This window comes from Cyrtonyx montezumae, unplaced genomic scaffold, assembly GCF_038088225.1.
Source record: "Cyrtonyx montezumae isolate F1298 unplaced genomic scaffold, pur_monq_1.0 scaffold_17, whole genome shotgun sequence".
In the NCBI taxonomy this organism is placed as follows: Eukaryota; Metazoa; Chordata; class Aves; order Galliformes; family Odontophoridae; genus Cyrtonyx; species Cyrtonyx montezumae.
Window position 1 is genome coordinate 19,591,876 of NW_027071903.1, and position 13,095 is coordinate 19,604,970.

Consider the following 13,095-nt stretch of genomic DNA (forward strand, 5'->3'; position numbering starts at 1 on the left):
CTCAGACTACATGACAGATGCTTGTCTAAGAACTCTATGTGATCTTGCTTATCACCTGGAGAGTCCTGCTCCAGTTTAACATGCTGGTGCCTCTTCCTCACTGGGGAGAACTGAATCCCCAGAAACCGAATCCCCATATTTCTGCATTACAAGTTGCAGGATCACAGCAGACTTGGCCTATGTGAGTACCTGCATCCTCAGTCTAGATATTGAACTCTCACTGGCTTCAGACCTCTCTCAGCATAATACCACTAATGTTAGATTATAATACTGGAGGGCAAACCACTGCATTAAGTATTAAAAACACAGACTCCTCACATGTAGATTTCAAGATGTCTGAAGGAGAGGTAACATCATTATTCCTATCATACAGATCACCTACTGAAACACCAAAATAAGAAAGAAAAGGACCAAGACACACTGGCTCAGGCCCTTGATGCATTTAGTGAATACCTGATTTCACAGCAGCCACAGGTTTCAAAGAAAGGTGTAACTAAATCATACAGCACACGGGACATCTGCCCTTGATCTCCACCTCAGGACTGTTATAATTTCCTCCAAATCCAGCAGTAGTTCTTTGACCATAACATGAACCTTTAGATTCTTTCCACTATCTTTTTCCCCAGGACTGGTTAAAAATATTTTCTTCTTCACACTGACACCTGCCACAACATTAGCCTTCCCTAAAGGGACTTGCACTGTTTAATTATTTGTCAGCTTAAAAGTTCTTCCACTGGTCATCACTGTTCTGCATTAAGACACCTGAGAGTCCTATTTATGGCCTGGGTTGTAGAGACACTGTTTTGATCTCTGTCAGGAATTAAGCCTTGCACTGTACAGTTGAACTACAGCTGTAGAGTAAGGAAGGGTTGTGGCTGGCTGGTCTGGGTCAGTCACACTTAGCCCTTTTCACCTTTCCCTTATGATAAAACAGGTTGCTCAGGAGGAGGCAACAGGGAGGCTGGGGAAACTTATGAGTATCTTAAGGAAATAGACAGCTCAGTAAGTGCCTGATCCTCCACTGTCAGGTATTTCAGGCTCATTCCCCATCAGGAGGACACTGACAGACTCTTGATGAAAGACAGGATAAAAAACCCCCACAAGATATGTGGGTCCCTCCTGTATGCTCAGGTTAACCACATTTCCTTTTCCTGTCCCCTTACAGAACAGGGATGAACTGGACATCAACGAAGGAGATATAGTAGCCGTCATTGAAGAAAATGACAATGGCTGGTGGACAGCTGAAAGGAACGGGCAGAGAGGCTTTGTGCCAGGGTCTTATCTTGAAAAGATTTGCTGAAGTGCAGCCTCAGTCCTTAGACTGTGAAAATATTCTACTACTGAACAAACATCACAAGGTCTGCTTCAGCTGACTGAGAACACCCCATTATTCTGTCCTCTACGTTTACCAGACAGGAAATAAGTGCTTTCATCTTCCTTCCCACCGATCCTCTCTCCCTCAACAGCCTCTGGCCCACGTTTTTGAAAAAGCTGTCTTCATCTCAGCAAGACGAGGACTTGGGTTTCCAACAAAGGTGCTTTCCACTCTCAGCACTGCTGCCAGCAGAATCTCAAATCTTGGCAAATCTGGGAGAAAAGTCCTGCTTAGAACTTAAGTATAAAAGAAGCAAATCCTGCTTGACCTCCAGTCAGCCTGTGAACAACCCTTACCATCATAGCAGCCATGACTTCCACCATGGATCCCTTCTTCACACTGCACACATCACACAAGCATTTCTGAGGGCTGAGCTGAAAGCGGGGAGAACATGTATTCAGAAAGCAGACAGCTTCTATGTCACAAGGTCATCCGTGGCTCTGCCTTGCCCTGGATTCAGGGACAGCAAAACGAGGGCAGATGAAGAGCCCAAGGCCTGCTTTTACCTCAGTTGGATGGTTTCTCTGACACCTTGCTGGCATTTTTCACGTTTAAAACCTTCTAGCAGTGCTGCCCTGCCCTGATCCTGGGAAAGAAGTGCTTGTTGCCTCCTCATGCAGTCTGCACAGACATGCCTTCAGTGCATTCTCCTTTTAACTTCTCTGTTCACCCAGCTGATCCTTCCCTGCCCACAAGCTTTTCAGCCCCCGACTATCTACAGCCTCTGCACCTCTGGGATGGCTGGCACAGATTTGGCTGGGTTCCTCTCTTTACTCGTAATGCATTTCCTCTACAAAAAATTCTCTTCAGAGAAGCTGCTCTGAGCAGGTTCATTGCACCTCACAGATTACAGCTCCAGCAGTCTTTCCAGTCCAGTATTCAGGAATATTTCCAATTGCCACTATACTTTGCAAGAGATCATTAAGTATTTTCCACCACTTCTCTCTCTTTAGCATTCAGTGACAGAGGAAAAAACTATACCAGTGATTTGACCTAAAGCACAAAGTGCTATTTCCAGGCCTACAACGACCCTGTTTGTGATGGTTTCAGATCCTAAAACTGAACCAAATGAATGAAAATGAGTCAAACTGCACCTGAAAAGGCACGGAGCAGGGAGGGACTGTTAGCTAAGGCAACAGCAAGAAAGAAATCTAGACAGAAGAAAAAGCTGTAATGTTCAATGCAATTATTTCTCAAATTAAACACAGGGAGAGTCAGAGGTACTTGTGTTATTCTGCTTCTTGATTCCAGAATGGAATAAAGGCTGCTGCAGGCCTTCTCTGTCCTCCTGCAGACACACAGCATGCTTGTCCTTCCCACATAGCACATCTGCATTGGTGCTGAAGGGCTCTTAGCAGCTCTCATCAACAGAGGCTCAGAGGAACTGCAGGAACTTGAATGTCATTTCAGGCACTAGATTGTATGAATAGCAGTGCTCATGCAGGCTGAGGATGTCAACGACAGCTTCCTGTGGTCAGGTCTGAATTGACAGCAGTAAGAGTCCACAATAGCCTCCAATTAGTTAACTTCACCATAAATGCAGCTGCCAGACAACTACAGCAGTTCCTTATCCAGAGCATAAGAGGATTTTTGAAGTGTGAAAGATTTAATGTATTTGCTTCTTGAATACTGGGTCTCTCACAAAGAGAACTGTAATTAACTAACAGATATTGAAATATTTTGCAAGTGATCTTAATTAAAAAGAAGAAAGTCTCTAAGATGCAATTCCTCTGACAGTGTATGACACAGGGATTCTGCTAAGACTCCTCAGACAGCCTTGCCTCACACAAGACACTGCAATACCAGTCCTGGTTACCTTGAAATCCTTTTATGGATTGTCTTTGCCTACACGAACCATATGGCTTACATCAGCTGACAGCCAGATGGTGGCTACTGTATCTCCCCCATCAAAGCATTTCATATTTTGCTGTTAAATTCAGGAAACTGGTTTCTTTTCTATCTTTTTTTCTGTCATATTTTCTTCTGTTTGCTGCAACTGCTATAGATGTTTCTAAATCTACCCATTCTTGTAGCATTGTCTGCTAACTCCAGACTGATAAGGAAATGAAATAGCAACAGTAATGTTTTCTCATAACTCAGTTCCTCTGCTTTATACTGAAGCATCTTGCTGATAAGTAGTGAACAAGCCATATCTATGCAGCTTGCTCTATCAGTGTGTCAGCACTTGCCAGAAATAAAACAAAGATATCAAGAAACAGCCACACAGCCCCTTAAAACACCCCTTTCAGTCATTAATTCTAGGCAGTACAGAAAGCAGGAAGGTCATACATAGGGTACTGCCTTGATAACAGCACTGCCTCTCCAGCTTGGTAACAAAACTGATGCACTCAAGAAATTATTCCATTTTCAGGTGAAACTAAAACAGACTCTTTTCCAGTGACAGGCATACCTTAACTAAACTCCAGCATATTTGGCTGAGATGTTTTTCTGACTGACACTTCTGATAAGGCTCTACCTCCTCCACCTTGACTACCATTTTTTTGGCAAGGAGACATCAAGAAACGAGTAGAGCTGAAACTACAGTGGCACACACTGCTTTGTCAAGTAAACTCATCTCATAGCACATCCACAGTCAGCAGATTGCCTCTTTACCTATGCTGCTAGTGCACTGGATGGGATCACACACAAGCAGCTGTTAGCAGACAGTGAGGAACATGCTTTTGCCAGCTGCTCTGCAAAGGGGGGGAGCCTAATTACCCACTTACAGCCAGTGGCTAATATGTAAATAGAGTCAAACTAATTAAAGCAAATTTGCAATAATGTTACTGAGCTGTTTTTGAATAAGCACTGCAGGGTAGACTTCACTTTGCACAACTGACAACAAATATTTCATGCTGAACAATTTCAGACTTATAACTGTTATCTCTAGAAATTCTTACCAGATTGTAAGAAGCCAGCGGGCATCTTCTATCCATTAAACAAGAGGGGTAAGAAAGACTGGAGTAATTTCCCACAGAGATCACAACTGAATACAAACGGACTGAGGTTCACACCTGTTGCTCTCCTGGATGGATTTTGGATTTGAGCAACGTGGCCATGAGAGTGCTACGAAGGAGTGCAGTGATTCTATTATCCCTTTAGCAAAAGCAAATTTTCACATGTTGGAAGTACTTAACACAGACCATCAGTGCTCTGAAACCACGCTCAGTTACGTACGTTCTTGCCCTTTTATCATGTTATTAATTAAAGAGAAGAACAGGAAAACCTGGTTGAATACACAGTTATAAAATGCCTTTAAGTGCAGTGAGGCCCACCATTGCACAAAACAGATTTCAGCTGCTTCATGTACCATTAACTTGCCCGTTGAAAAAGTCAGACAAAGAAGTATTAGAGCACTAACAAGGATCCTGGAGACACAGCCAACAAACACAGTCAGGACTTAATTACAAAGGAAGGACCTTCTGTAAAGTTCACAAGCCCATTGCTACAGACAGGTAGCTTCTGGCATTGTTTGAAACTCAGCTGAAAGAAAGAAATCAATCCCTGCAATAGACAGAGCATTCACCAACACCTTGAAGACTCTCGCTTGAACTCTGTATTGAGAACAACCCCAGCATAATCGAGCCAAAGCACTGATAGATCACGTGTATAAGATGTTAACAGCATTAACTCTTACCTTGTACTCCTTCTTGCCTTACTACTTCAAGGGGGGGCATTTGAAGTCCAGGGCTCCTTTCCAGAGGTAATTTTATGGATGAAGATACCTGATTGCAGCTTACTCGCTCACTACTGCATGCAGTTTAAGTGGAAGCACACAGATGCCAAGAGTAGATTCATTACAAGCCAGGCATCAGGTGGTGCCTGATGGGAACCTGGCTGGGTGTTACAAAACACCTAATAGAAGCACTGGTGGGTAACTAACAAGCTGGCTTGTATGGTACCATGTAACCTCTTAGCTATGTCAGTGCTGGCTGCCTTACCTTTGCAGACTTAAGAGAACCCAGGGGACTCTCTATCAGTAGTACATAACCTGAGTCTGTTGTTGTTAACCTTCAGCACAGACTGGCAATTACTCTGAACAGCAAAGAACAAACAGCCTATGCTCAAAAATCAGCTTCTGTTGCTCGAAACCATCTTCTTTTCCCTTGCTTTGCTGCTCTCCAGCCACATAGCTACTAATACTACACGAGCCCTAAAGCATAAAAGCTACACTCGGCACTAATGAGCAAGGAAAAAAAGAAGCACTCTTAGCTTAGCCTTCACCCCTCAGGTCCTCATCTCCTTGTTATCACGGGCTTACAGGCAGGAATGAGCTACCAAGCCTCAGAAGTAAATCAGAGTTAGCTGTTACAAAACCAAATAAAAACATAATTAGGGTCAGTCACTCCCATCCACCAGCAACATTCCTAAATTAATTAGAATATCCATCACAGGTGTTTCTAATAGCACAGCTGTGGATTTGGGCATGCTCACTGTAGCAGGGCTAAAGAGAAGAGAACGGCAGGGAGTTGCACTGTTTCCCTTTAGATAGCATGTTGTGTTTTTTTTTTTAAGGAAGGTGAGAAAATTAATATGCCAGGCCATATCAGGCTTCTGAAAAGTAGTTAACTGCTAGGAGACTGCAGGGCTTGATTTTTTTTTAGGGGAAAGTTGACTCTCAGGTTTTAGATGAGGAGTGAGAATTACTGTTCTGCAAGTTAAGTGTTTTCAACAAAATGAAAATAGCCCTCTGACGAAGATAAGATTAACACTGGGAAGGGAAAGGTACTTTTCCTCAAAGCGTTAGCAATTCCTCCATTTCAAGGGCCAACTCATGTTTTGGCAGAGAGCTCAAGGTCACAGTTACACCGCAGAGCTGTGTACCACTGGATGACACACAATGCCAACTGGATCTGTTTCCAGAATGGACAGGTAATCGTATTTCTGTCAAATTAGCCAGCACACATGGTAGTGCTCTTCCTGTCCTTCCACTAGCTGTTGAAGGACAGATGACACCTGACCTGGCACAGAGCTGCTCAGTGCAAAGTTAAGAGCAAATTTACAGCCTGCAGCTGCAGCAATTCTGTCCAGCACATAGTTCAAAAGCCAAATTTACTGTATCACTGTATTCTGATCCAAGGCATAAACTAAAGACTGGGACATATCTTCGTTCTAGAGATGAAACTCTGATAGAAATCACTGAGGTCTTTCAGCTACCCTTTAACAAAATCAGGAGAAATTTGACTTGTTATAGCTGAAATTCACAAGGGAAAAGAGAAAATCCTCCAAAATCAGTAGGCAAACAAGACTGGGCTTAGAACGTAACATGCAGCCAGCATGGGGTGATGGTCAGATCAATATTTGCAAGAGAAAATCTTGTATGAAAGGTCAAATTATATTGCATACACACTGCCGTTACTTGTTTGGCAGTAACACTGCACAACTCTTACGAAGGGGGCTGCAGACATGACATAATAATCTCAATCTAAAGAGCACGGGGAGTGGGATAAGTTTAGTACATCCCCCTTCCACTTTTCAAGGGCAGAAATGCTCAAGAGCTGCATGAGAGGAATTGTTTGAAAGTTTGAGCCGTAGAGAGTCTGTGTAGGAAATTCTTGGGAAAGTGATGAACTTTAACCTTCCTGGGATAAAAATGTTAATGTAAGTGTGAAAGGGAAAGCTTTCAATACACTGATAGACATGAAAAACGCTTTGTCTTTAGAGAAGGGCTGCACAGCCCTCCGTGTCTGAACCTTTGTGAGGGAGACATGAGTGACAGTGACTTTGTTTCACTAAGTGGCATCTAAAGGTTTTACTACGGTCACTGCTCAGTTCAGGGATTCAAAACCAAAGAGATGAAATAGTCTAGAGATAGAGAGGACCTTGAGAAATGCATCCTCCCTGCTCTGCAGGGTCCTGTACCAAACAAAATAACAGAATGCAAAACACAGATCACTTACCAGCACAGGACCTAAATTTATCTTTGCTCTGCATCCTCTATCCTCACCACACTATCCCATGATGCCAACACCTTTGTTCACCACACATGTGTACCTACATTGCCAGGTTAAAACAGTGGCTTTCATGCTTTTAAAATGGATGTTTTATTCCAAGTGCAAGAGTAAAGTTTAGTGCTGGACTCCTAGCAACAAGCATGACTCCCAACACCCTGCAAGTGCCATCTGGGAACAGCACTGCTCAATTCCTCTGGAGAACCTCCTGGGAAACACTCATGCCTATGTCCTGTTTGCTTGAGGCCTGGTATAGATCCACGTGGGGCAATGCTCACAGAAGATGGCTTCCCCTTCTCTTGGAGCTGAGAGCATTTGGCAACGATCCTCCCTCACTTGAGTCACTAGCAGCTCCTGGTTCAGTAAGGAGCATTATGTAATATCTCTCAAGCTTTGTCAAGGTGTGAGAAATGTTTCAGAGATCTGCTTCAAAGCAGCTTTTCAGATGAGTGCTGCTTTTGCATGCAAGGAATCACAGATGCTCCTGAGCACCTCAAACATCAGCAGTTTGCTTAAGCATTTGATTTATATCATGGAAATTAATCCTGGTTCTTCAGCCTGGTGCTAGCGCAGATCTGAAAGCAGACCACCCTGGAGAAAGCTGATCTCTGCAATGAGGCAGAAGCCCATCTGGGGCTGCTGCTCAAAGCACTACACATCCAAATAAAAGCAAAGCTGTCTCTTCTTCATCCAGAGTGCTGAGGGGAATCATCTGTGACCTGAAGCTGCTGTGGCTCCTTCTAGTGACAAGTCACCCAGGATTAAGCCTTACTTTGAGCAGTAAACATGGAGACATGGCTGCAGTGAAGGACACATTGCAGGATTACATTGGCTTTCCCCCCCCACCCCTACACACAGATCTTTCACCAGGAAGTAGAAGAGCAAAACTTGTAGCTGCTGATTCAATCAGCTCCAGAGAGAAACGGTCAGAAGACAGATCAGCAAGGAAAAGATTAGCAAGGTGAATTTTTGAAAGGGGATTTGGAACTCTTAAGTCAGCTTTTTATATGTATAGGAGACACTTGCTCCAATCAGAGCAGCAGCGAGAAGCAAATTTGAAAAACATAAATTTGTAGGTTCAAGTAGCAAACTGCCAAGCACAGCATTCATACAAGCATGCACATATGCTGCAGGATACAGTGCATGGGAAAATCCAAGACACCCTGCACTTAGAGACTGCATTTCAGTGGGATTGATGTCAGACCTAAGATTCACTCAGATACAAGGTGTACTATTTCTGTACTGCAAAGGCTATCACCACAGCTGTTATCACATGCAGTGTCTCAAGTATCATCTAAAACTCCCACTACAAAAATTAAAAATCAAAAGCTGTCACCTTCCTGATACCGAGAGGCATTCTACTAGCTTTATTAAACTGCATCCAGACTATTTCCCTGCTTAATAAAACAAATCCATACATGATGACACCGTACCTGACTACAGCTGATTCTCATGAGCCTTACATTAGGCATCTAGAAGCATGAGACCTGCACTGCAGTTTGTCAGTTGTTCTAACAGCAGCAAGAGAAAATATCTGATTTGAAGAAAATATCCATTTTTAAAAACGTGTTAAAGTCCTGGATCAGGTGAGGTTCACCACTGTAGACAATCAACATGCTTGCATGCTCCACATAGTATGTATCTGTTCAGTCATTCAGTTCAAACAATTCCTTGTGCAATGCCCCTCCAGCAGAAAGCACCTGATCCAGTTGGTTTGGATGAGTGACCATTTCGGCTGTGCAGCTAGGGTGAAGAAAACATATTGCTATTTGGAATCAAAAATTGAAGTTTCATCAAGCAACACAAATATATCCACCCCCTGTAACAATAAGACAAACCTTTTGCTCTCTGAATCAATATGACTAGTATTGGTAGCTTCACTGGCTGAAGTAGCATTAAGAAGAGCAGATGCTGAAAAGTGGCTAGACTTCATAAATAACATTCCCAGTATTTGACAGTGCAACGAAACATGAAAATGTAATTCATGCACTAAATTGTAATCAGTCCTATAGAGCTTCCATCAAATCTATCAACAGGATACCACAAGTTATTTATTGGTTTGGTATTTCCTATGCTGTAGTATCTCACTGTTACAGAGCTGATTCCTGTTAGCCACTGCTGGGACTTATCTGTAGCACAGACAAAGGGAGAGGAACATCCTACTCATTCTGAACTCCAAAACACAGAGGCCTGCTCTAAAGGTAATGGTGAACATTGGTGGTATGGCAGCAGGGGTTGAACCTCCCCCCTGTAATTCCATTATCTTTAGTTGTTGCGTGGCAGGCAGCAGCAGGGGGGCACTCTGACAAAACAGCACTGACATGGAAGTGTGGATGGAACCAAAGGGGTGGAAGTGAATCCTTCCATGGGGAAAAATGGCACCCACTGACATTCACTGGTGTTTACCGAACATTTATGAAGATTGAACAGTGGATGTGAGCACAGTGAGGGGGTGGGTGGTACATTTCAGTAGTGCAGAGGGCCACCTCTGCTGATGCAGATTTTTACTAGCACAGCATGGAGGCTGCTGTTCATCGCTGGCAAAGATGTGCAACTAAAGGTGGCAGTGACATTGAAAAATAGAGCTCAGCAGCTGAGAACTCATTCTATCAAACAGTGTTATTGTGCTGCTTGTAGCTGTTGTCATTTCCATGGAGATAAAAAGGCATTATCTTTTGGAGCAACCTATATAATTAAGTACACAGAAGAAACCTCTTGAGAGCAGCCAATATAACTACATCTGAAAGTTAAGAAACGCGACATGTACAAGTACAAGATAATCCAAGAGGAACTGCTAGAATGCTGAGCTTCGAGAATGCTAAAGCATGTTGATGCTGTGCCTGGAAGATGAAAGGAAAAAGGAAGTTAATTAGTGAGAGTAAAATTATAGGAGAAATTAAGAATTTGGGTTTAAAATGTTAACAAGAATGGTGCTCAGAGCTCAGCTGCAAGCACGTAAGCTAGGTAAGGTATGCAGGAAAAGGATAAGGCGAAAACAAGGAACCACAGCACAGACCAAAGATACTGAACCAGTCAAATTAAGGTGTAGCTTGCATCCAACAGGGCTGACACTGCAAATGACACTTGAGGAAACCAGACTAGCTGGAAATGGAAACAGCAGGCCAATCTACAGTATTTTTCTCAATATTAAGTAGTCCCTACTAAACTGGCATGCTAGTCATGGCTCAGTTTCCTTTGGTACTTGCTTTAAACTAGCTAGTGGAGTTAACACTGCAGACCGAAGTCCTAAACTAAACAGGATTCAACAGAAACAACTAGAAAAATTAGCAACTGAATCTTCTAGAAGGAAAAACTACTCTTCCACATTGCTCACACAAGTCTTTTTGCTTGGATAGACAAGGAGCTGTTTTGTCTTTTGTGCTGTTCATTAGGACAAAAAAAACAATACTGCAAAACACTGCCTTAAACAATTACTGCAGCCTGAGTTTCATTATGTTGTAACTTCATTTAAAGAGTCACAATACAAGAAAAGCCTGTATTGGGGAAAAACTATTTATCACAGCATTACTTGTCAGACTGGCTTGTGTTACTGAGACCTTCCTACTTTTCTCTAACAATAACAGTATTATCAAAAAACACTTTTGAAAAAAACCTCATTGTAGTATGGATCTTCAGAGTAAGGTGAAGAAAACACAGGGATGCAAAGGCTGCTGAGCAACAAGTGGAGCAGAAATGACATAGCACTTCAGGAGCCTGCTGAAAGAAAAACTTCGTAACAGCACTTCTCCTGCAGGACAGAAACGTAGCTTGTCATTTTTTGCAGCACATGAATATTTTGCTGAGAGCAGTTTTAATAAGAGTAGCAGACATTGCAGATTCAACATACGTAAGAACTCAGCCAGAAAAGAAACTTCTCAGACACGTTCCTGACACTGGCAGCAACTAGCCCAGTGTATCAAGAGACATTTTAATATCAGTGTTCAACATTCTCACCAAAGAGCAGTTTCTGTCTATATGCACACCCAAATGCAGTGCTTTTCTGCTACGAAGTGCCAAAGAAGCTGCAATTACTATCGCAATAGGTACACAGAACAGTGCTTCCATGGTAAGTGCAACCTACACCTGAGGTGTTTTTTTTTGTCTAAAATGCACAGTAACAGCAACTCCTTGACAAGCAGAACAAGTACTTCTATTGTTTACAGCTCTTAATGGAATAGCTATGCAGGAACTAAGGCTGGATCAACCTCACCTCTGCCTTCTGTTTTTAATACTGAAGTGACTCCTTTTCTACAGGACTCAAGATCAAGGAGTTTTTCTTCAGGGTTACACAAGGACCAAAGACTGAGTTTCAGAAGCCTGCCAGATCAGTCTGCAGTCCTGGAGTTGTAAGCAGAATGCAATTATTGCCAATCCAAGACTCTTAACGGTATGGTTATATTTAACATCAATTAAGCTAAAATGTACCCGTTACAAATATTCAACCCCTCTGGCTTCTAATTACCATGAGAATTCAGGAAGTCTACACAGGTAGAAGTGATGGCAGAAGGTATGGTGACAAATCAACGCTGTCTCAGTATCTAAAGGAGCACTTGTAATACGCCTCCTTACTTCAGTGTGAATCCTGCTGTTCGTACTAACAAGCACACAGCAACCCAACTAAATCAACAACACAGGACCACTCGAAAACCATAAGCAGTAAAACCAGTCAGCTCATACTATATCTCTCTTCGGAGCTGACTACTATGGAGATGGCACTTGGCCCTGGTTTGAGGCAGACATACAAGACACTGCGTATAGCACGCTGACCAACCATGCAAGAAAGCCACTGATTTCTAACAACAATGAATTCACAGCAGTTATAAAAAGCATTGGGTTAGTTTAGACTTTTATGCAAAGAAGGTGGGAAGTATTTATTGATTAGATTAAGAAAAAGTTTCTACGTTTCAGCATGAGTTTTCTTTATTTTATAAAGCATGTAGAACCTGCCTGTAGATCAGGGAAGTCATTTGGTGCTATGCAGTCAGGTCACCCATAGTACAAATCCACGTCTTCCAGCAAGATTAACAAGTACACGCACTGTAGCAGAAATCTTCCCGTAATTATACTGACTTCAAAGAGGTTACATGCAGGCTGCTGACTGCAGAACTTACATGTGCCTTGTAGCTAGCAAAAGCTGACTTCTTTTTGAAGTATGCTTACCTTTGTTCTGCACAATACAAACCTGTTTTAAAATCCGTCCTGGTCTAATTCTTAGAAGTTATCATTGCTCAATTTCACCAGGCATATATATTGTATGTAATACAACATGATGCAGATAACCCTTACATTCATCTGCCCTTCAGTAGGTTCTGTTGCCAGGCTTACTTCCCACATCCATGAAAATTAATACCAGAGTCTCGAGAGGCCTTTCAGGTTGTTAAACCACACACCATTCTAAGAAAGAAAACCCAGGCCCCTAGAGCAGTTATCTGCAGCCCACGTTTAGAAGTTAACACAGGGTATACTTTTACAATAGTGAAACAACCAAAGAAACTTAAATCTCTCAAGTCATTGGTCTTGGCAGACCACACATTAGAACTGCCCTTTCTTAACTGACATTTCTTTGGGTGTCTGAGAACACTATGTTGCAATCAATGTGGCTGAACAAATCTATTTTGCATGATAAAGCACATGAGAAAATGCAGCAGAAGTTCTGAACATTCCTGTCTTTCACAGAGGTAACCGAAGCCCTTGAAAGCAGAGCAATGACAAAGTATCTGAATAACATAAGACAGATTAACATGTCATTAAAATATAGCAGTATTTATC

At 42.5% G+C, this 13,095-nt stretch overlaps 1 protein-coding gene across 1 annotated transcript in view; it reads left to right on the forward strand.

Moving 5' to 3' along the window:
* Positions 1-2,690, forward strand: part of PSTPIP1 (proline-serine-threonine phosphatase interacting protein 1) — a 43,784-nt gene extending 41,094 nt beyond the window's left edge. Inside the window, exon 15 of the mRNA XM_065733582.1 lies at positions 1,166-2,690. Coding sequence (XP_065589654.1) covers positions 1,166-1,300 — 135 coding nt within the window. The 3' untranslated portion in view covers positions 1,301-2,690. The remainder of the gene's footprint in view (positions 1-1,165) is intronic.
* The last annotated feature ends 10,405 nt before the right edge of the window (positions 2,691-13,095 follow it).